Here is a 25,953-nt window from a genome sequence, read left to right as displayed (position 1 = left end):
ACAAAGAGAACCATCCTGGCCGTCCCATTGTAGCAGGCTTCAAAGCCCCAACCAAACGTATCTCAGCTCTGGTAGACCAGCACCTCCAACCTATCATCTGCAGACTCCCATCCTACATCAAAGACACAAACCACTTCCTAGAACGCCTCAAATCCATTCCCACTCCTCTCCCACCTGAAACCTTTGTTGTCACCATAGATGCTACATCCCTGTACACAAACATCCCACATACCCATGGTCTCTCTGCCCTTGAGCACTAACTCTCCCAACGCCCACCCGAAGATCTTCCAAAAACCTCGTTCCTTATCACACTTACAAACTTCATCCTCACCCATAATTACTTCACTTTTGAAGGCCAGACCTACAAACAAATCAGGGGAACGGCCATGGGAACCAGGATGGCTCCGTCCTATGCCAACCTCTTCATGGGCCGCATGGAGGAGGCTTTCCTGAAGACCCAACAGCTGCTTACCCTGGCCCGGTATAGGTTTATAGATGACATCTTTGTGGTCTGGACTCATGGTGAAGAAACACTTCTTAATTTCCTCCATAACCTCAACTCCTTTTCGAATCTGAATTTCACCTTGTCCTTCTCCAAAACCCAAGCCACCTTCCTGGATGTTGACCTTCATCTTGTTGAAGCTCACATCCACACCTCTGTCCGTATCAAACCCACAAACAAACAAAAGTACCTTCACTTTGATAGCTGCCATCCATTCCACATCAAATGCTCCCTTCCCTACAGCCTAGGTATTCTTGGCAAACGTATCTGCTCCAATGACGAATCCCTCAACAATTACACCAATAACCTGACCAGTGCTTTCCTCTCCCACAACTATCCTGCAGACCTTGTCCACAAACAGATCTCCCGAGCAATACATTCCTCCCCGTCCCACAACAATGTTCCTACCCCCAGACCACACAGAAGCATCCTCCTTGTCACCCAATATTATCCTTGCCTCGAAAACATCAACAAATTACTCCGCCAGGGATATGACTTTCTCAAGTCAACCCCTGAAATGAGATCATCCCTTGACAAAATTCTCCCCACACCACCCAGAGTTGCCTTTCGTCGCCCCCCTAACCTCCGTAACATCCTTGTTAAACCCTACAATATTCCCAGACTACCTTCTCTACCCAGCGGTTCCTACCCCTGTAACCGACCCCGCTGCAAAACCTGCCCCATGCATCCCCCCACAACCACCTACTCCAGCCCCGCTACTGGTAAAACATACACAATTCAAGGCAGGGCCACGTGTGAAACTACACGTCAATTATCAACTGACATGCCTGCACTGCACAGCCTTTTACATCGGTATGACAACAACTAATCTGGCTGAGCGCATGAACGGACACAGACGAACTGTCCGCCTAGGAGATGCCCAATACCCAGTAGCGGAGCATGCCCTCCAGCATAATTCTAGGGACCTAGGAACCTGCTACACCGTATGTGCCATTTGGTTTCTCCCACCCAACACCAGTCCCTCTGAACTGCGGAGATGGGAACTTGCACTCCAACACATCCTTTCATCCCGCCATCCCCCTGGACTGAACCTACGTTAAACAACCTCACTCCCATTTACTCTTCAGTCTTCTCCTCTTTCCCTTTCCTCTTTAGCCATTGACGCATCTTTTCATCCTACATAGTTGTGTTTATCTTTATACTATATACCTATTTACTTCTGTATGCATCCTCTTTGGTTTGAAGCTGGCACAGTAATTACAGTAGAATATCTTTGGCTTCCCTCTGACAACCATGCCTCCATCCTTGCTACCCTCCCTATTTTCCTTTCCCTGTTGCTTCATAACCTGGGTTGTGAGTAACTGAATCTACTTTCCCTTCTTCCCTTTCTTTCCCCTCCCTCCTCCCTGATGAAGGAACATTTGTTCCGAAAGCTAGGAACGTAAATTTTCGGTTCTGTTTTTTGTGTATCTATTGGCTGTACTGAGCTGAGGTAAGTACTGGCCAGCCCCTCTATCTCTTTGTTAGTATTTGTTTCACATCTTTATATGAGATTTTCCATTAATCATTTAAACATGTCTCTCAGGAAGAACAAGTATGACAGACACAACAGAAAAAAGGCAACCTGGATGTTGACAGCAAATACAGTTGATTCATGATTGTACAGTTCTGCAGTACCAGAAATTTCAAAAGTATTAATGATAAAGGTCAAAGTATTAACTTACAGTTCCCAAGCACTCTTCACAGAAGGCAATACTATCCAATCCTGTACCAAACTGACCAAAACATTCTCTGCATTCATACTCTGCTAGTTTACCACAGACTGTGCACTGGCGGGGAGCTATAAATATGAAGAAACAAGTTACAAAAGAATAATTCTGCAGAAATTTCTTCTAAACTTACTATAAAGAAAGGGATATTATAACGTGATTTTTGCTAGCATCAAGGTCACTAGAGAATCACCATTACATCAGTCAAACAAGGAAGAGGTAGGAAACAAAATATGATCTAATGTTAGAAAGGATTTTGGGATTCAACGGAATTGGTTCATGAAAACCTCAGGAAAATTAAACGTTGATAGCTAGAGTCCAGCATCTCAACGATTGCGTATTTCATTTGATAAAATAACTTTAACACAGAATTAAAAGGCCTCTTAGCATTTGAACACCAGAGAGTCAGACATGGGAGGGATAGGAGGGTGGGGGTAAGGGTGTGTGTGTGTGTGTGTGTGTGTGTGTGTGTGTGTGTGTATATGGGCGCGCGCGCGCTGATGTGATTTAAAATGACTATTTCATAGAAATTTCTTGATGGACTGTAAGAAATGATTGAGAAGTCAGATAACTGATGGTTAAAGGATAAAGTGATGGGTATGTGTGTATTTACATATGTGTAAATTACTTCTATGTTCATCCTTCACTCTCATAAGCCTCATAGTCTCAATCTCCACTAACTCTCAGCACGGACACAGTTTCCCCTCCCTCTGTCCCACCACCCCCTCTCAATCACTCCTCTATGTCCTCGTTACCATGCGTTCCATGTTTTCACTGGCACCAGCGCCTGTGTATCGCATTCCTATCCCGAGCACCTACTGCCTCTCCCTCCTCCATTCCTATCCTACATACCTGCTGCCTGCCTCTGACCAATCAGCGACCCTTCTCCAATCTCTCCTCTCAGCCCATCTCGCACAACCCACCACCCCAACCTTCATGCCAAACTGCTGCTGCAACTACATAGATACTCCACAAGTCACCAAAAAGCATGTGGTACCAATAAGCATGTGGTGGAGAGTATCCTGTACCACAACCAGTAATTTTCTTTTCTGTTCCACTTGCAGATAGATCTGGGAAAAAAAAACTGTGTATATGCCTCCGTACGAGCCCTCATTTCTCATTATATTTGTGGCCATTATGCGCAATGTTATGTTGGTGGTAGTATAATCGTTCTGCAGTCCGCTTCAAATGCTGGTTTTCTAAATTTTCTCAATAGTATTCCTCGAAAAGTACATCGTGTTCCCTCCAAGGATTCCCATTGGAGTTCCCAAAGCACCGCCATAACACTTGCGTGTTGTTTGGGCCTACTGGTAACAAATCTAATGGCCTGCCTCCTAAATGCTTCAGTATCTTCAACCTGGTATAGGTCCCAAACACTTGAGCAGGACTCAAGAGCAGGTCACACTAGTGTCCCATATGCGGTCTCCTTTACAGAGAACTACCCCTTCCTAAAATTCTCCCCACAGACCAAAGTCGACTGTTCACCTTCCCTACTACACTCCTTACATGTTCATTCCCTTTCATAATCCTTTGTAATGTTATACATAGACATTTGATCCATGTGACTGTGTCAAGCAACACTGTACTCAAACATTATGGGTTTGTTTTACCTACTCATCTGCATTAACTTACTTTTTCTAAATATAGAGCTTGTTTCCATTTATCACATTGACTAGAACTTTTGCCGAAGTCGTGTATCCTTCTACAGTCACTCAATGATGACATCTTACTACACACCAAAGCATCATCAGCAAACAGCCACAGAATGCTGCTTACCATGTCTGCCAAATTATTCACATACACAGAAAACAACAATGGTCCTATCACACTTACCCTGGGGCACGCCTAATGATAGTCTTGTGTCTGATGAACACTCACTGTCGCGGACAACATGCTGGGTTTTGTTACTGGAATATGGAATATACCTGTTGCCCTTCATCCATGATTTTGAGGACCTCTTGTGAGTAAAGGGCAAGCTAAGTTTCGCACGAGCAATGCTTTCTAAAACCATATTAATTCGTGGACATAAGCTTCTTGGTGTCAAAAAAATTTCTTATATTCTTACTGAGAATATGTTCAAGGATAATGAGTTTGCAGCAAACCCAAACCAATGTTAAAGATACTAGTCTGTAATTTTGTGTGTTCATTCTTTTACTCTTCTTATGTACAGATGTCAGAGGGAAACATTCCACGTGGAAAAAATATATCTAAAAAGAAAGATGATGAGACTTACCAAACAAAAGCGCTGGCAGGTCGACAGACACACAAACATACACAGAAAATTCAAGCTTTCGCAACAAACGGTTGCTTCGTCAGGAAAGAGGGAAGGAGAGGGAAAGACGAAAGGATGTGGGTTTTAAGGGATGAACTAAGAGGTTAAGAAGGTTAGGTGGACGGCGGAAAGACACTCTTGGTGGAGTGGGGAGGATTTCATGAAGAATGGATCTCATTTCAGGGCAGGATTTCAGAAAGTCGTATCCCTGCTGGAGAGCCACCTCTCCCTTAAAACCCACATCCTTTCGTCTTTCCCTCTCCTTGCCTCTTTCCTGATGAGAACAGAAAACAACAATGGTCCTATCACACTTACCCTGGGGCACGCCTAATGATAGTCTTGTGTCTGATGAACACTCACTGTCGCGGACAAAGTGCTGGGTTTTGTTACTGGAATATGGAATATACCTGTTGCCCTTCATCCATGAATTTGAGGACCTCTTGTGAGTAAAGGGCAAGCTGAGTTTTGCACGAGCAATGCTTTCTAAAACAATATTAATTCGTGGACATAAGCTTCTTGGTGTCAAAAAAATTTCTTATATTCTTACTGAGAATATGTTCAAGGATAATGAGTTTGCAGCAAACCAATGTTAAAGATACTAGTCTGTAATTTTATGTGCCAATGCCATAGTGTACTCTTTGAAAAACTGCAAATATATATATATATATATATATATATATATATATAATAGAAGGAGACATTCCATGAAGGAAAAATATACCTAAAAACAAAGATGATGTGACTTACCAAATGAAAGTGCTGGCAGGTCGACAGACACACAAACGAACACAAACATACACACAAAAAATTCAAGGTTTCGCAACAAACTGTTGCCTCATCAGGAAAGAGGGAAGGAGAGGGAAAGACGAAAGGATGTGGGTTTAAGGGAGAGGGTAAGGAGTCATTCCAGTCCCGGGAGCGGAAAGACTTACCTTAGGGGGAAAAAAGGACGGGTATACACTCGCACACACACACATATCCACCCACACATATACAGACACAAGCAGACATATTTAAAGTCTTTAAATATGTCTGTATATGTGTGGATGGAGATGTGTGTGTGTGCGCGAGTGTATATCCGTCCTTTTTTCCCCCTAAGGTAAGTCTTTCCGCTCCCGGAACTGGAATGACTCCTTACCCTCTCCCTTAAAACCCACATCCTTTCATCTTTCCCTCTCCTTCCCTCTTTACTGATGAGGCAACAGTTTGTTGCGAAAGCTTGAATTTTGTGTGTATGTTTGTGTTCGTTTGTGTGTCTGTCGACCTGCCAGCACTTTCATTTGGTAAGTCACATCATCTTTGTTTTTGGGTATATTTTTCCTACGTGGAATGTTTCCTTCTATTATAACCATATCATTAATTTGAACCCAACAATTACGTTTGTTATTGTCGCTGTTGCATTTCGAAATCTTTCCTGTCGTCTTATTTTCTCGTTATTTTCTCTTTCTGTTTTTACCAGTAGTCCCACTTTGTATTCACCTTCCCCTTTTACCGTAATCTACTATACAATTTTATCCCACCTATTTATGCTCAATAATACGTAACCCACTTCCAAACCATAACAAAAAAAAATTTTATTTTCCGCTTTCAACACTACCGCTGCTATAAAATCCACCGTTTCTAGTTCAATTACAGCTGCTTTCACGTATTAAACTACCATTTCGGCTAGTTCTAATAACTTTCACTTTATTTCCACTTCCGTTTTTCGCACATCACTGATCATTTTTGCTGCTCCCCACAGGTTTTAACGTCATTATTTCTTCGTCGGACAATTGTTAGCCCCATTTTCGTAATCTTTCACCACAACACCACTCCTTTTAATACGTTTTTTCGAAATTTTCCCGAATTTCTCCGTCCTTTAACGTGATTTAGCGGCAACACAACCACCTAACCTTTATGCACATCGCTGTCTACCAACCCAAGTTCACCACAGGATCAACTCCATTATGACAGCTGCCACCCATTCCACATCAAACGGTCCCTTCCCTACAGCCTAGGTCTTCGTGGCAAACGAATCTGCTCCAGTCCGGAATCCTTGAACCATTACACCAACAACCTGAAAACAGCTTTTGCATCCCGTAACTACCCTCCCGACCTGGTACAGAAGCAAATAACCAGAGCCATTTCCTCATCTCCTCAAACCCGGAACCTTCCACAGAAGAACCCCAAAAGTGCCCCACTTGTGACAGGATACTTTCCGGGACTGGATCAGATTCTGAATGTGTCTCTCCAGCAGGGATACGACTTCCTCAAATCCTGCCCTGAAATGAGATCCATCCTTCATGAAATCCTCCCCACTCCACCAAGAGTGTCTTTCCGCCGTCCACCTAACCTTCGTAACCTCTTAGTTCATCCTTATGAAATCCCCAAACCACCTTCCCTACCCTCTGCCTCCTACCCCTGTAACCGCCCCTGGTGTAAAACCTGTCCCATGCACCATCCCACCACCACCTATTCCAGTCCTGTAACCCGGAAGGTGTACACGATCAAAGGCAGAGCCACGTGTGAAAGCACCCACGTGATTTACCAACTGACCTGCCTACACTGTGAAGCTTTCTATGTGGGAATGACCAGCAACAAACTGTCCATTCGCATGAATGGACACAGGCAGACAGTGTTTGTTGGTAATGAGGATCACCCTGTGGCTAAACATGCCTTGGTGCACGGCCAGCACATCTTGGCACAGTGTTACACCGTCCGGGTTATCTGGATACTTCCCACTAACACCAACCTGTCAGAACTCCGGAGATGGGAACTTTCCCTTCAGCATATCCTCTCTTCTCGCTATCCGCCAGGCCTCATTCTCCGCTAATTTCTAATTTCAATTTGCCGCCGCTCATACCTCACCTGTCTTTCAACATCATCTTTGCCTCTGTACTTCCGCCCCGACTGACATCTCTGCCCAAACTCTTTGCCTTTACAAATGTCTGCTTGTGTCTGTGTATATGCGGATGGATATGTATGTGTGTGCGCGAGTATATACCTGTCCTTTTTTCCCCCTAAGGTAAGTCTTTCCGCTCCCGGGATTGGAATGACTCCTTACCCTCTCCCTTAAAACCCAAATCCTTTCGTCTTTCCCTCTCCTTCCCTCTTTCCTGACGAGGAAACAGTTTGTTGTGAAAGCTTGAATTTTGTGTGTATGTTTGTGTTCGTTTGTGTGTCTGTCGACCTGCCAGCACTTTCATTTGGTAAGTCACATCATCTTTGTTTTTAAGTGAATATATATATATATATATATAGAGGGAAACATTCCACGTGGGAAAAATCCTTTTGTCTTTCCTTCTCCTTCCCTCTTTCCTGACGAGGCAACCGTTGGTTGCGAAAGCTAGAATTTTGTGTGTATGTTTGTGTGTCTATCGACCTGCCAGTGCTTTTGTTTGGTAAGTCTCATCATCTTTATATATATATATATATATATATATATATATATATCACTCACCTGTCAACAGTTCATCATTTCTACTCATCAGCTGATTGTCTCCATTACTACTAGTCATTCTGCTGGGGTCAGAACTGTTGATGTTTTTCCTTGTGTTTATGAATTAAAGTTTGTTCCTATTCATTTCTTCTTTCCCCCAAATTATTTACATTCTGTCAGAACTCTGTTTGCCATATTCTATTTCCATAAGAAGACCAGAATTGAAAGCCAACATTCATTCTCTTCTCTTTAAGACTTGTACGTTGTTATTCATGATACACATCTGAGCAGGGATACAGAATATGTTCAATTTAAATTTACCAAAGGCATTCCACACAATCCACTGTTAATCCTTTTATAAATGTGTCATTGCACAAAAGTAGATCTATCACCCATGCCCTATGGATCAATTATTCAAATAGACTTACCATTAGGACTAATATAATAGTATACCGAATATTGACAGTGAAGTCTCGAGTCCGTCTCAGCAAGGCCAGAGAGATACGCAACCAAGATATAAAAACATTTCTGGAGATTATTTTTGAAGCTATAAATGATAAGCAAAAAAACATTTCCATTTGAATGTTCTTGTTTCATGTACAAATGTGTAGTCTGCTTATAAAATGTGAAGACAAAGGGTATTGGTCTGTTTCAAAGTTATATCCACTAATGACAGTCTTCAGATACCTGTACATATGTGTGTATATGTGTGTGTGTGTGTGTGTGTGGGGGGGGGGGGGGGAGTCATTGCTGGAAAAGCAGATAGTAGATTGAGTACTCATCTGCAGAAGTGTAGTGTGTCAAGAATCAAACAAGCTGATATTCAGTTCAATAGTCACAGAATTTTCAGTCTGAACAGAGACATAATTTTCTAAGAACATCTAATTCTGCTGAATAGTGAGCAATGCTATAAATTCGAACAATCCAAAAACTAATAATGAATTTTATATTAAATTTCACAATCTATTACTAATAGCACTCATGCAAAGACTTTCTGCACAACCTACAGGAATATCAATATTTACTTACAGTCCTCAATAATATCAGTGACATCCAGTAACTGTGATGGTAATATACGAGGGTACATTTTGAATGACTTTCCAAACCTAGGCATTTGTATAATTAAACAAGAAGGCACCTAAAGTGGGTGGGAAAAAAACAGAACCATTAATTTTACAATAAAGGTAACATTCAAAAACATGCTGAAACATTCCAATATGATTTTATTCTTTTCTCTCAAAATTTATTAAAATTTAACATTTACAATCTGTTGATGTTACAATATCTTATCACACTGTATGAATTACCTTAAGAAATTAACACTGCCAGGTATCAATGTTGGATTTTGGGCATTCAACAAAATGGTCAGTTAATTAATTTCCAATGCCAATTAACAAAGTTTAATTACTAAACTGAGTATCATACGATAATGAAACCATTATAGCACAGTGAAAAAAAAAAAAGCACAAACATAAAAACACAAAACAAATTTATATTAAATAATCAAATACATTTGTTGAAAATTATTAAAGATCCTAAAGGAGGCTCTTCATATCTTAGTAGGAGCCATAGGTTAAACAAAAGTGCCCTATAAAAATTGAGAGAAAATTACTTTGATTGATCTGAGAGACAGGATGTTTGAACACCACAGTCAGGTCACTTCTTTAACCATCCGAAGTTTATTCCCTTTTATTTTGAGCCAGTCCACCTCAACAACAATGTCTGTGAACATAAAGGTATAAATGACCTGGTAGACAATGTTACTAGTACCTTCAGATGTTTTGCAGATAATGTAGTTTTCTTTAAGGAAGACCTATCTTAAAAAGAGCTGCACAAATATTCAATCAGACCTTCAAAAGATTTCAAAGTGATGCAAAAATTAGCTACTTACTTTAAGTTTTAAGAAAATGTAAATTTGTGCACTTCACAAAATGCAGAAAAGTAGTATCCTACGACTACAATATCAAAGAGTCACAACTGGAATCAGTCAACTCAACGCATACAAATACCTGGATGTACAAATTTGCAGGGCTATGAAACGGGATTAGTACGTAAGACTCAGTCTTAGGTAAATTGGACAGCAGACATCATTTCATTAGTAAGATAGTGGAAAAATGATGTCTACAATGGAGACTGCTTATAAAACATCCATGCACACCATTCTAGTATACTGCAAAAGAGTGACGGAAACCATATCAGAACAGAACTAATTGAGAACACTGAATTCATACAAAGCAGTGCAGCAGCACATAGTCTCACAGGTTTGCTTCAATCATGAGAGAACATCACGAAATATGCATATACATGTAGGCTGCATGAACAGTAAACTCAGAAATACATGTTTCACAATACAAATACTAAGAAACCTTCTATCATATAATGATCACAGGACCATATATTTTGCTTGTACTCACTCACCATTGAAAAATGATGTAGTATTTTGGGGAAAGTGTGGAACAAGTCTGAAATCATTTATTGTATAGAAAAAGATTATCAGACTAATGGAAGGGTGTTCATAACTTAACACTGAAAGCCCATGATGTCAAATGGAGTGCACCAGACACACTGGTCTATTAAATAATTCCATGAATAAATACTAAATGAGGAATTTAGGAAAATAATACAGTCCCCAACATATCTGCCCATACAGACACCAAAGACATGATTAGTCACACCACAGTGCACAAAGACGCATTTCAGAAGTCGTCCTTCCTGTTTTCATACAAGAATGGGAAAGGATGAAACCCAAACATGTGGTATAATGGGAAGAACTCTATTCCATGCACTTTCCAGCTGTTTGCAGAATACAGATGAAGATATAGAAATGTCACACAATCCTGATTGGCTGCAAATATCTGCCATTTCTTTACTGTGGATTTCAATGTGCCCTCATGCCCAGCACAATATCTTTTTACTGCATTTTTGACAGGAGAACAGTGTGTATTGAACTAACTCTTTGTTATATTCATACGGTGGATCATCTGAAGGACACTATTAGACAGAGCAGGTTAGCCCCTGCATGGCCAGAACTCATTTGCTTTAAAGCCATGAGGGTATCATGTAAATGCTGATCAGTGACATGACTAGCTGGTACATGTCTAGAGCAATGAAGGATCCATGTATCTCTCTCTATTTGAGTCATTAGTTTAACTACATGGGAGTTATGGTACACATTTAAAAAGGAATGAAATGAATGCTTGTATGTTGAACCCGCTGTACAAGACTTGTATGAACGTAGGTAAGGGACACTTTTAGTAGCAGTTTGCCTTCTTACTCTTGAGTATTTTATTTTTCTGTTAAAGTCTAACAAGTTTCAGAGCTACAGCTCCATTTTCAAGGACTACTCTAACTTTTTAGGTACTAAATCTGCTTCATTTTGCCACCTATAAGAATAATAAAAATGTCTCAGACAAATGAACAAGCAACTGAGACGCTTTTATCCTCAACCTGATAACCAGCCAGATCGGATATTTGTTCCGGCATTGTGAGGGAACATTCATTTCTACAAAAATTTTTTCCTCCACAACCATTTTACTCGAATCCTCTATGTCTCTGTGGCTTGAGCAGTTAGGAAAAAAAGTCACTTCACTTGTGGGGTCACTAATGATGTTTAATGTGTGAGTCTGTGGCCAGTTTTGTTTTAAAGACACGTGATGAATATTTACCAAGAAAGTTTCAGGGTGGCTCACTGGAGGTTTAGAATGGAACCTCATGGTAGCCAGGAATCAATGTTTTCCAAGAATGGCAAAGAGTTATGAGATACTCAGCCCATCATCAAACTTGCCTTGCACCAAAGGAACACACATATAGTAGTAGTGGATTTGACCCAACTATTTCCACATTTCCTCCAACTGAGATATTTCAAGTTATTCATAGTCTTCAACAGCAACATGTAGAATGGAGGTGTGGCGGGAGGTGGCGATTGGTGGGGCGGGTGGTGGTGGGGGAGAACCTACACCAGAGGGACATCAGTCACAAATACTTCAGCAGAGACCTATCAAAAGTCTGAGGGAAAAGCACATGTGAAAGAGTAATATTGGAGCCACAAAAGAATGCAATGAAGATGTGTATGTGGTTCAAGCAACCTAATGCAAGCAAGCAGGTATGATATGGAAAGCTTCTTTACTGACTGCTCTACAGCTAACATGATATGAGGTTAAAGGAAAAATTAGGACAAGAAACTTACCTCTTTAAGTTTTATATCACTGGTTAAAAAGCTCTGGTCGAAAAGCTGCTGAACGGAGGGCAGAACAAGTTGCTCGTCCTTCTCAACAAACAGTTGGTAGTGGTATGCTTCCTGACCAGAACTTAACTTTAAAAATGGCTCTGCTTTTAATATCTGGGCAACCAGAGAAGTCAAAAATTCTTCTGGATCTGGAGCAAAGTAACAACTTCACTACTTAGGGCTATTATGTATATTAATTAAGGAGAACAGTACAAAATAAAAATTACAATAGAAATGATAAAATGAGCATTGCAAAACTGTGGAAGACAATAAAAAGAAACAACCAGGAATGGTTGCAAAACTGGATGTTTCTTCCAATTATAATTTTTTTTTTTTTTTTGCATGTAACTGAGGGTGTGATGTAAGAAACTAATGCATCTTAAATGAAATCTAACCGCATCTTGTGCTTAGCAGAAAGAATAACTTCACAAACACTGACAGGAGGTTGCAAAAAGTGCAAGAGGGCCATTCCATTGTTACAGACATAAAATCTGTACAATTTACATTGAAGTAAAACAGAAAATAAAAAAAACAGATAGACTTGAATATGACACTACTTACAACAAAGATTTGCCGATGCAAGTTATGTTGAATTGCCACCAAACAAAAATGATCACCAATTGACTTTTCACAGAATGAACCAAGCATAAAGGTAAAAACTCACTGCGTAGTAGAGGCTTTGACTAGTTGCAAGGTATATATAAAAACTACACTCAGATATGCTCTATACTCAAACCTACACTGGTAGTATAGCAGTTGTACTGTGAAAATGTGCAGTGCTGTCAACTGAGGAGTGGTACATTTGTGTAACTATTTTTTTCACAATATTTCAACATCGGAAGGTAAGAGTACGTCTGAGGACGCATGCTGTGCGGGACACATCTTTACATGGTCAGTGCATCGCATTGAGAGGGCAGGCTTATGAACACTGCGTTAGAAATTCACAAAAACACTGCTGTGAGAATAGGAAAGTACAGTATGGAGCAGAAGAAGGTGAAGTCAGACCATCTCATCCAGCCACACCACGGGGGCAAAATGAAGAAGAAGAAGAAGAAGAAGAAGAAGAAGAAGAAGAGACAATTTGAGAAGCATTCAACAAATGTCACAGATTTTTAGGGAGATCCCATTTGATGTCATATTTACAATTACAATACGAGAAAGGAACATGTAGCTCTCGATAATAATAGTGAGAGGTGGTACTGTTACATAATACTGTGGATTTTTGAGGGCAATATCAAAAGAAAACTTTTGACTATATTGTTTGGCTCAATGAAACCTGGGTAAATGTAAACCACTCAATCAGTATAGGCTGGACAGATGATACAGTAACTGGAACCATGTCACAACCCTTTGGAAAAAGATAGCAGACATTCTTCCCCACAGAGGTAAATCAGCAATGTTCATGCAAAACTGCATTTTGTTGTTCAGATCAAAAATATCTCTGATTATCATGAAGAAATGAACAGAGGCATATCTCGGCAGTGGTTTAATGACTTGCTTTTGAAAAACTTTAGCAGTCCTTCAGTAACAGTTATGGGCAACGGCTCGTATCATTGGACTGTCCTTATAAGGCGCCCACGATAGCTTCCAGAAAACACAATTATCGACTGATTACATGAATACTGTACCAGATAACTGTAGAAAGGGTGATTTGTTGGATCTCGTGGCTCAAAATAAACCACCTTTACCTCTATGTGTTTCAGATGAACTGGCCAAAGAATATGGCTAGAGGGTCCTTAAATGGCCACCATACTACTTTCACTTCAGTTCCGTTGTCCTCATATGGGCTCAAGTTAAAAACTTATGTGGCAACGAACAACAAAAAATGTACATTAGCAGAAGAGGAAAGATAAACCAAATGTCACTGTCAGATTGGAATAATAATGCAGTACACACAAAAGAAGTAATAATGAAAGCATGGAAGAATGAATGAGCAGTGAAGAATTATATTGAAAAACTTATTATTTCATTAAATTCTGGTAGCAGTTCTAGTGACAACACAAATGGTAATGAAAGTCTTCCAGACACACGTATCGTACACCTGTTAGTGGTATAGTGTATTTCCAAAGATTCAGTCATGTAAACCACTATCAATTTTCTGTAATGTTTGTCATGTATGTGGGTGAACACTTAACTTTTTGCTACTATTTGCCTATAATGTGTGATTAAGGTATCTTAATGCATCACAGTTACTACAGCAGTAGTGATCCCCCCCCCCAAATGCCCACTCCACTACCTATAAAGACAGTGTCAACAGTCTTGTGCACACGACTGTTGATCATGTGAGCACATGGCATGTTATGTACAAGACAGTAAATCCACTCCCCATATGTTGAAAAATTAAAAATATCCATTTGGATTTTGATCATGTTAGATGGTTCAGTTTAGTACTATTTCACTTGCGTCCTGTACCATGCATGACAATGTTCTGTTGAAGGATTACATTTTCTTTCTTCCTTTTTTTTGATGAATCTGACCCGTACGTAATTCTGGTTCTGGTCACCATGTAGCCCATGCGGACTTCTCTGAAGCATTTTCTCTGCTGCAGGAAATTGCTAACGCTTTCTGACTAACGACTTATACAAAATTATCACATGATGATTGATGTGTATTTTCACTTTCGACCATCTGTTTCCAGATGTTTATTGCATTAACTGCATTTACAATTCAGTCCATTAACAGGGCTCTAACAGTACCACAAAAGGTTTCTTACATTAAAATAATAATAATAATAATAATAAATTTCTTTTTCCTCCCAAGATATTCCATAATCCCATTTACTCTGTGCTTCTCTTCTGGGTCCATGGTCTGGATACCAGACACTCGGCTCAGCAAGTAGTCAGCATTCTCCTGGCTTTATGCACTATAGCTACACCTTTCCCCATAGACACTCTCTCTAGGAACAGACAAGGTATGCACAGTAGGTCTGTCTATATTTGAGGTCCCTACTTTACTTAAACATCACTAACATCTTTAGATGATGCAACAATTCTTCATATAGCGGAACAGGCATTTTCTTTTGTAATATACAATTTAGAAGCATTTCATGGCATGTAATTGCCTTCTTATTAAATTTCCTTTTGATGTTCATTTTATTCCTTAATGCGTTGTTACATACATTACTATATTTTCTTATATCTCATTTCCCAGGTTGTCATGTAGTACCCATTATATGTAACTGTTGTCTTATTTTGTTACACCACTAATTAGTGTTCCTTAAATACTGTAACATATAGATTCATTTGAATTATTGATGGTACCTGTAATCTCCCCCCCCCCCCCCCCCCCCGACAAAAAAAAATTATTTCCACATTTATTCCTTCAGTGCAAGCTTCAAGTTTCCTTTTATTTGCATATAACATACAAAGGTTGTTAAAACAAAAACAAGAATATTAGTTAGTTCCATTTTGTGTTTCATCAACAAAAGAGTACAGCTCGAAATGTCATGTTACATCTGGGGATGTATAAATCTCCTCAATTATCTTTTCTATTTATGTACAATATTACCTTCTTTAGTGTGATCACTTGTCCCACTAACTCCTGCTTAAATTCTTTTTTATTGCATCACAGCTGAACCACCTCGTTTTTGGGTAAGTACCGCACAACTGGGTAAGTACCGCAGAACTAACTTTTATTTGTACGTGAAAGTGAGTCACCCTCAACTATTTCATAAAAATGGAATGGACCATTTCTCTTGTGATTGGACCTGACCTAAGGTATAGATCAGTTACCACAGGATCCGTCTACGCGCATAACATCCAATTCCTCGTGAGTCCCCATTTTGTGTACTCCTGATTTTTATTGGACAGTACTGGTCAGCATCTTTAACAACTTTCTGCATCAGGAACGAAGATGTTCGTTAACACTATGATTTCAACGCCTCCTTTCTTTTCTCTCTCTATGTATTCTTTGTCCTACTCACTATCCCTGCCCTGCAATACTATTTTCGTTTGTATTTCTCTCACGCAAGTGTTTTCGATGTGCATCGATGATGCTGCCTATTTTAACCCACTAGGTTCTTTTATCATAATTTATGCGGGTCATTTCCGCGTCATACATTATTTCATTGATGTATCCTTTATTCCCCCTGAAAATATGACAGAACTAAATTGTCATTTGCCCAAGTCCTTTGTGTCATGACAGTAGTCCATCGTCATTGCCATATGTGAAATACTCACCAGTGCAATCCTACTGTTGTAGGTTGCAAATTCTACTATACAGATTTAAAAAGAAGAGATTCTGTGATAGGAACTTTGCATATGGACAAAGGGCATATGGACAAAGGGAAGATAGATTTGCTATTCCTAATAGAGAAGTAAGAAAAGGAAGTAGAGAGACAGGTATGTTAGGATCAAAGAAGAAGAAAAGAAGATAGTACCCTCACCATCCCCCACCCCAGGGACCCCACCTGCTAATGTACATCTACATAATTAAATATATACTCCGCTAGCCACCAAGCAGTGTGTGGCGGAGGGCACAATTCTGTTCCACTCACGGATCGCGCGAGGGAAAAACAACCATGGCACCGGAGAGAGAATCTGTTCGGCATTCCCTATAGAATCCAATGGAATAGGCAAGTATATTCAAATAACTCATCATCAACTGTCATCATAATTTGTGTGCCGGTCTATTTGTTGGTCAATACTCGACAGAGGTGAAATAATTACCCATGATTAACCTCCCTCGAAAAAACAAGAATTAACATGCAAACCCAACCATTGTTTTTATCATATGACGGTAAGTAACTTGCCTCTTTGGTCAGCAATCTTACACTATAGGAATACTTAGCCACACTATCACCATTAAGAACGATCTTTGTTGCTACTTTGTTTCTTTCTTAGGTTTAATTTAATGGTATCTTATAGTGCTTTAACATATCAATATTATATAATCCTTTTTCTTGAATGGTTTCTGGATCAAAAAAGAAAACTGCTTTGGGATGTGATACATTTAAAACTCTGTAAGGACCACTATATCAAGGGAAAAACTTTTGTCTCTCTTTCTTCAGATTTGACCTACGGTGCACTTCCTTAATTAGTACCAAGTCGTCCACATCAAAGTTAGCTGTCCTAGCTTTTTCATTATACGAGCGTTGGAACTTTAATAGTGGCAACTATTTATTTGCAGCTTGTACAAAATACGAGGGGCGTCTGAAAAGTCCGTGCAAAGTCCGAGAGATGGCACCACCGGCGTTTACTGAGGTCATGTTTAGTTAGTGGCATCTTTGGAAAGAACGCACACCAAGTTTCAGCCATATTGGTCTATTTCTTTGTGTTTGGCATTCGTGTGAATCAAGAATGCCAAGTGATTGTAAAAAAAATGGATAAAAAAGAATTTTGTGTGGTGATTAAACAATACTTTATGAAAGGCAAAATGCCTCAGGAGACTAAAGACAAGCTCGATAAACATTACGGTGACTCTGCACCTTTGATTAGAACAGTTTATAAGTGGTTCCAAAGTTTTCGGAGTGGCCATATGGGCACAAGTGATGCTGAATGCTCTGGACACCCTGTGGGGGTTATGACTCCGGAAATCATTGATAAAATCCATGATATGGTGATGGATGACAGAAGAGTTAAGGTGCGTGAGATTGCTAGTGCTGTGGGCATCTCAAATGAACCGGCGCATAATATTTTGCATAAACATTGAGAAAGTTATCCTCAATATGGGTTCCGTGAGTGCTCACGATTGACCAAAAGGGAATCATGTTAAGTGTTGCAAGGATGTTTTGCAGCTGTTGAGGAAGAATCCGCGGGACTTCAAGCGCCGTTTCGTCACTGTGGAAGACACATACTCCTGAGACCAAAGAACAATCTAAACAATGTTTTACCAAGGGAGAATCCACACAAAAAAAGGTGGAAGACCATTCCTCCAGGTGGAAAGGTTATGGTGACTGTCTTTTGGGATTCGCAAGGGATAATCCTCATACACTATCTGGAAAAAAATAAAACTATTACAGGTGCATATTATTCATCGTTATTGGACCATTTGAAAACTGAGCTGCAAGAAAAATGCCGGCGACTGGACCACAAAAAAGTCCTTTTCCTTCACGACAATGCACCAGCACACACCTCAGCAGTTGTGGTCGCAAAATTAATGGAAATAGGATTCGAACTCGTTTCACACCCCCCTATTCTCCAGACTACCCTATTCTCCCTTGGACTACTATTTGTTCCCCAATTTGAAGAAATGGCTGGCAGGACAAAGATTTTATTCAAACGAGGAGGTGATTGCAGCAACTAATAGCTATTTTGCAGACTTGGACAATTCCTATTATTCGGAAGGGATCAGCACATTAGAACATCGTTGGACGAAGTGTAAGTCTAAAAGGAGACTATGTCAAAAATTATGAGGTTTACCCCTACACATAAGTAGTTTTTATTTTTGCATGGGCTTTTCTAACGCCCCTCATAGATAGGTGTTTCAAAGTTTTACTGACCTTCAGAGTAGTCACCAGCATTGTGTATAGCCTGTTGCCAGTGATGTGGAAGTTACAGGATACTCTTAGCAGTGCCAGGTGTATTGACAGTTCGAGCGGCGCGGTCTATAGCAAAATGATGGTCAGGTCCTGCAGAAAGCGTCATCACTTCTGTCTCTAAGCTGGTCGTAGGTTGTGTTCCAAAAATGAACAGCAAAGAGACAGAAGTGATGATACTTTCTGCAGGACAATGCTCAAGCATGTACAGTGCAAGCTTTTACTGATTTATTTGACTGATGGGGCTGCTAAGTGCTACACCACCTACTGCACTCCCCTGACTAAGCCCTCGTTCATTCAACTCTATTTATAAACTGAAGGAAACACTTCACAGCATTTGCTTCAGAACTGCTACAAATTCGTCGGGCAATAGACCACGCCACTCAAACTGTCAACACAACTGGCACTGCTAAGAGTATCCTATGACTTCCACATAGCCAGCAAAGGGTTATATATACACAATGCTGATGACTACTTTGAAAGTCAGTAAAACTTTGAAACACGTATCTATTTTGTACAAGCTCTAAATAAATAGTTGCCACTATTGAAGTTCCAACCCTCGTATTTACGCAGCCATTTATCTACTACTCATTGTAAATTTTCTTTTACAACATTGTCTAAGCTGTCTCCTTGTTGTTGTTCATCTCACAAGGGTTGGATTTTGTGTTACATTTACATGTGATTATGTAACATATTCCTTCCAATGCTAAGAATTCTTTAAGTTTTGGGTAATAAATCGTGGGCCATTATCAGTTAAAAAATCTCTCTGGTTTCTCCAACATCGGTAAAATAATTACGCATAGAGTGGATTACTGTATCTGAGCTGGCATGTTTCACTGGATATAAAGTTACATATCTGGGCCAACATCCAACCACTACAAAAATATATGTAACTCCACCTCTACTGGTTGGCAAAGGCCCGTCGAAACCCGATGCTGTTAAATCATGCAATCCTTTTGGTATAAATGGATACATGTTATAACCTATGCCCTTATTATTCATTTTTACTTTCTGACTGGTCTGGCAAGTTCATATCACTTGTGTGGCTTTTTTACTCAAACCTTAAAAATAATAAACTATAATATGCGCTATAAACTTACACATTCCAAAATGTCAATTTCCATTGTGTCTGAATGCTATTAACTGTAACTCAACACTTTAGGGAGTACATAGTTTCCATGTAGAATTGTTTTGGTGTTTTTGACAAAATAATACTTGATCTTTTATTTTCCATGAATGCCTCTCAAACAAGCGTAAATCTGCCTGTTGATATCACTGAAATTTCATTCTGAAATACACGTATACACTGACTTCTTGCTTTATACTTCTAGCTACGATATACACTTCGTCTTGTATATAACTTATACTTAAGAAATTTACAACAAAATTAATGCCAGGTCCTCTCATTTGTCCGATTTCGTTTATTCCTAACGGTAACCTAGGTATGTGTCTGGTACGATTCTGACATCCTTTAATGTACTTGATTTCGCTATCAAATTTTTGAAGAAAAAGTGCACAGTGCATTAACCTGTGGCGTAATAATCTACTCTCCATTAAGAATCCGTACCTGATGATCTCTATAGACTATCAACTTGGATCCCCAAATTAATGTTTCAAATTTTTGTATACTCCATACAATGACAAATAATTCTTTTTCAATGACTGTGTAATTTAACTCATGTTTATCCAGGCTTATACTTGCAAAAGAATAGTTTTATCTTCACCTAGTTCTTGGTTCCATTTGTTCTGAAATAACTCTGCAGCTATCCTGTATTCTGAGGTGTCAATAGTTAGTTTAAAGGGTTCACTCATCAATGGATGTTTTAAAATGGGAGTCTTAACCAATACATCCTTTATACCTTGGAAATCTCTGGATGTATCATTGAGCCACAGCCATACCTCTCTTTGCTTAAATAGTGCTAGAAGACGTGGTTCATTAATGTCTTGACCTCATACATACTTTCTATAAAATCTGGCTAAACGTAGAAACGAACGTAGCTGTTTCACGTTTCTTGGTTCTGGACACTCCTTGAATGCTCTAATTCTTTCAGGGTCAAGTTTAATACTGTTCACTCCTACAAGACGTCCTAGGAACTTCAGCTCTTCTCAACCAAAATGTGACTGATATTTTGGTAGTGATACCCTTTTTCTCTCAACTTGCTTAGGGTTTTAATCAAAGGCTTACAATGTTCTTCCCAATCGGTTGAAACCAAAAGGATATTGTCAACGTATATAAAGAGTTCCTGAAACAACTCTCTCCCTAACGGTTGCTCTAGTGTTCTAATAAAAACTGTTGTTGTTGTTGTGGTCTTCAGTCCTGCGACTGGTTTGATGCAGCTCTCCATGCTACTCTATCCTGTGCAAGCTTCTTCATCTCCCAGTACCTACTGCAGCCTACATCCTTCTGAATCTGCTTAGTGTATTGATCTCTTGGTCTCCCTCTACGATTTTTACCCTCCACGCTGCCCTCCAATGCTAAATTTGTGATCCCTCGATGCCTCAGAACATGTCCTACCAACCGATCCCTTCTTCTAGTCAAGTTGTGCCACAAACTTCTCTTCTCCCCAATCCTATTCAATACCTCCTCATTAGTTACGTGATCTACCCACCTTATCTTCAGCATTCTTCTGTAGCACCACATTTCGAAAGCTTCTATTCTCTTCTTGTCCAAACTAGTTATCGTCCATGTCTCACTTCCATACATGGCTACACTCCATACAAATACTTTCAGAAACGACTTCCTGACACCTAAATCTATATTCGATGTTAACAAATTTCTCTTCTTGAGAAACGCTTTCCTTGCCATTGCCAGTCTACATTTTATATCCTCTCTACTTCGACCATCATCGGTTATTTTACTCCCTAAATAGCAACACTCCTTTACTACTTTAAGTGTCTCATTTCCTAATCTAATTCCCTCAGCATCACCCGACTTAATTTGACTACATTCCATTATCCTCGTTTTGCTTTCGTTGATGTTCATCTTATATCCTCCTTTCAAGACACTGTCCATTCCGTTCAACTGCTCTTCCAAGTCCTTTGCTGTCTCTGAGAGAATTACAATGTCATCGGCGAACCTCAAAGTTTTTACTTCTTCTCCATGAATTTTAATACCTACTCCGAATTTTTCTTTTGTTTCCTTTACTGCTTGCTCAATATACAGATTGAATAACATCGGGGAGAGGCTACAACCCTGTCTCACTCCTTTCCCAACCACTGCTTCCCTTTCATGCCCCTCGACTCTTATAACTGCCATCTGGTTTCTGTACAAATTGAAAATAGCCTTTCGCTCCCTGTATTTTACCCCTGACACCTTCAGAATTTGAAAGAGAGTATTCCAGTCAACATTGTCAAAAGCTTTCTCTAAGTCTACAAATGCTAGAAATGTAGGTTCGCCTTTTCTTAATCTTTCTTCCAAGATAAGTCGTAAGGTCAGTATTGCCTCACGTGTTCCAACATTTCTACGGAATCCAAACTGATCTTCCCCGAGGTCGGCTTCTACCAGTTTTTCCATTCGTCTGTAAAGAATTCGCGTTAGTATTTTGCAGCTGTGACTTATTAAACTGATAGTTCGGTAACTTTCACATCTGTCAACACCTGCTTTCTTTGGGATTGGAATTATTATATTCTTCTTAAAGTCTGAGGGTATTTCGCCTGTCTCATACATCGTGCTCACCAGATGGTAGAGTTTTGTCATGACTGGCTCTCCTGAGGCCATCAGTAGTTCTAATGGAATGTTGTCTACTCCCGGGGCCTTGTTTTGACTCAGGTCTTTCAGTGCTCTGTCAAACTCTTCACGCAGTATCTTATCTCCCATTTCATCTTCATCTACATCCTCTTCCATTTCCATAATATTGTCCTCAAGTACATCGCCCTTGTATAAACCCTCTATATATTCCTTCCACCTTTCTGCTTTTCCTTCTTTGCTTAGAACTGGGTTTCCATCTGAGCTCTTGATGTTCATACAAGTGGTTCTCTTATCTCCAAAGGTCTCTTTAATTTTCCTGTAGGCAGTATCTATCTTACCCCTAGTGAGACAAGCCTCTACATCCTTACATTTGTCCTCTAGCCATCCCTGCTTAGCCATTTTGCACTTCCTGTCAATCTCATTTTTTAGACGTTTGTATTCCTTTTTGCCTGCTTCACTAACTGCATTTTTGTATTTTCTCCTTTCATCAATTAAATTCAGTATCTCTTCTGTTACCCAAGGATTTCTACTAGCCCTCGTCTTTTTACGTACTTGATCCTCTGCTGCCTTCACTATTTCATCCCTCAAAGCTACCCATTCTTCTTCTACTGTATTTCTTTCCCCCATTCCTGTCAATTGTTCCCTAATGCTCTCCCTGAAACTCTGTACAACCTCTGGTTCTTTCAGTTTATCCAGGTCCCATCTCCTTAAATTCCCACCTTTTTGCAGTTTCTTCAGTTTCAATCTGCAGTTCATAACCAATAGATTGTGGTCAGAATCTACATCTGCCCCAGGAAATGTTTTACAATTTAGAACCTGGTTCCTAAATCTCTGTCTTACCATTATATAATCTATCTGAAACCTGTCAGTATCTCCAGGCTTCTTCCATGTATACAGCCTCCTTTCATGATTCTTGAACCAAGTGTTAGCTATGATTAAGTTATGCTCTGTGCAAAATTCTACAAGGCGGCTTCCTCTTTCATTCCTTCCCCCCAATCCATATTCACCTACTATGTTTCCTTCTCTCCCTTTTCCTACTGAGGAATTCCAGTCACCCATCACTATTAAATTTTCGTCTCCCTTCACTACCTGAATAATTTCTTTTATCTCGTCATACATTTCATCTATTTCTTCATCATCTGCAGTGCTAGTTGGCATATAAACTTGTACTACTGTAGTAGGCATGGGCTTTGTGTCTATCTTGGCCACAATAATGCGTTCACTATGCTGTTTGTAGTAGCTAACCCGCACTCCTATTTTTTTATTCATTATTAAACCTACTCCTGCATTACCCCTATTTGATTTTGTATTTATAACCCTGTAATCACCTGACCAAAAGTCTTGTTCCTCCTGCCACCGAACTTCACTAAATCCCACTATATCTAACTTTAACCTAACCATCTCCCTTTTTAAATTTTCTAACCTACCTGCCCAATTAAGTGATCTGACATTCCACGCTCCGATCCGTAGAACGCCAGTTTTCTTTCTAATACTGCAATATTCAGTCCAAGTTGGACTACTTGAAATTGGTACTATCAACCATCATATAAAAATGTGGTATACTGTTAAGATTCCTCACTTAATTTTATTTGCCAGTAACCATATATTTAATCCATCGAGGTAAAATACTTAGCTTTTACAAACTTAGCTAATAACTCACTTACACTGACAGGCCTGTATCTTTCTGTTTCACTTTGTTTAAAAGTCCTTACATCGAGAACAAGATGGACACCACCTGTAGTTTTCTTTATTGCTAATAGAGGATTATTATATGCACTAATACTACACTTGATTATATGTTGGTCTATCATTTCATTAACCTCCTCCTAGAAATCATTCTCGAGATTAATTGGTACTGGATATGGTTTATAGAAGAAAGGTTCTGCCTTTTTTCATTTTAAACCTGTGAACGTAACTGCTAATTTCACCTGGTTTGTCCAAAAAGACATTGCTATATGCACTTAAAATGCCATTCACCTCTTGTTTCTGGGTATCTGTCAATGAATTTGACTGGAACACTTTTATCTGAATATCTTTTCTGGATTGATCAAGAACTACTTCAGTACTCTGTTCCACTAATATGTTAGTGCTAGTTAGTAAGTATATTTTATTTGAATGGAAGATTTCTGTATTTACAGTGAACTTGGCTGAAACGGTACTTCTACCCTACAGTCGCCCAGACTACATCTTAAAGTTCTACTGGAAAAGTCAACTATTACATGTTGTTTCAATAACGAATCTAAACCTAGCAATAATTGCATATTTATGTTAGATACTATTAATAACATTTGGGAAAGAAAGACATCCAATTCATATTGCAATTCTTGTTTAATTAGCTTACCTTTATTTCCAGCTATTTGACCTATATACACTCCAGTTACGGGTAATATCAGTAATTTTCCTTCATTTTGCATGTTGTAAACAACTATTCGGATATTAGAGAAATTTCACTACCAGAATCTACATATAGCTCGACATTATTCCCACACAGAACTCTAGATACTATAGGCTTAAACATTTCCTCATTATTATGTAGTTCCTCCTCTAATAAACACTTCTTGATTGATATTTTTTCTGCTGAAAACTATGTATTTTTCTACAAATGGGTTGCATAGTGTTCAGTAACATCCTGGGTCTTGGCCCTGGACCCAGGATTCTCTCCGTTTTCCATGGTAATCAAAGGATAGCTACTTTGCATCATATCTTGGATAGTATTTATAACATCTGTATGTGGCGCATTACCCTGTGTTGTCATGTTACTTTTGAAATACAAACATCTGAGACAATTTAATCTGGTTATTTTCATCTGATTTTATTTTGTTCGTACTGTTAGCGTGTAACTGCTGTAATTATTTTCCTTCTTTTACTAAATGTACCTGAACTTTTACATGATTTCCAGTTTCTATTATTACTGTTTCTCTCCTGGTCTTGCTACATTTCATTCTTGTCTGTGTTTAGTGACAAGCCTTCAATATAGGATAGTAAATCTCCTACATTCATTCAACAATCCTCTACACCATATTTCTTTTAGGACAGTGTGGCAGCCTACATATCAACACTTCACAACTAAGTGAGTTTCATCCAATACAGCATCTACATACTTTGCTTCAGTTAATGCAATTTGATATATTTCTTGTGTACCCATGAACTATTTTAGTACTTTGGATCTAAAAGCTGTAATGTTAGCTTCTATTGGGTACTGGACGACCAGTATTTCCTCTTAAACTTGTCCTGGAAATCTCCCATGATTTAAAATAATCAGAATGAGCAGTACTGCATTCTGCTGTATCTCTGGATAAACGTCCTAACGCGAAATCTATCTTCTTGTGATCACTCCACTTACTGAGTGATGATTAAATACTCTTAAGAAATAGGTGGGGACAACTTTCCTTTGGGCTTAAACATAGGCGAACTGTTTTGGCAAATTTAAGCCACTGCTGAATTGCAAATCATCTACCAGATCCACAGGTAAACAACGACCATATCCAATTTGTTTGTTTTGCATGTTATTTTCAGTGTCTGTAATTGCACTCCAAAGTTTTTTTAATTCTTCTTAGCAATGTGTAGTCTTACCTTCCAAGGTGGTCGCGCTATTCTGTAAACTAATGGTATCTTTTACAAAAGTTTTGAAGCTGAACTTCCA

At 39.3% G+C, this 25,953-nt stretch overlaps 1 protein-coding gene across 3 annotated transcripts in view; it reads right to left on the bottom strand.

Annotated features, from left to right (window-relative positions):
* LOC126088531 (uncharacterized) overlaps nt 1-25,953 on the bottom strand; it is a 132,795-nt gene that overhangs the window by 16,296 nt on the left and 90,546 nt on the right. For all 3 annotated transcript variants that reach the window (XM_049906702.1, XM_049906701.1, XM_049906703.1), the window contains 3 exons: nt 12,109-12,296; nt 8,952-9,060; nt 2,188-2,303 (listed from right to left, as the gene is read on the bottom strand). In XM_049906702.1, the coding sequence (XP_049762659.1) occupies nt 2,188-2,303; nt 8,952-9,060; nt 12,109-12,296 (413 nt within the window). The remainder of the gene's footprint in view (nt 1-2,187; nt 2,304-8,951; nt 9,061-12,108; nt 12,297-25,953) is intronic.

This window comes from Schistocerca cancellata, chromosome 6 (assembly GCF_023864275.1).
Source record: "Schistocerca cancellata isolate TAMUIC-IGC-003103 chromosome 6, iqSchCanc2.1, whole genome shotgun sequence".
Lineage (NCBI taxonomy): Eukaryota > Metazoa > Arthropoda > Insecta > Orthoptera > Acrididae > Schistocerca > Schistocerca cancellata.
Note: the sequence above shows the minus strand (reverse complement) of the source record. Positions and strands in the feature narration are given on the sequence as shown.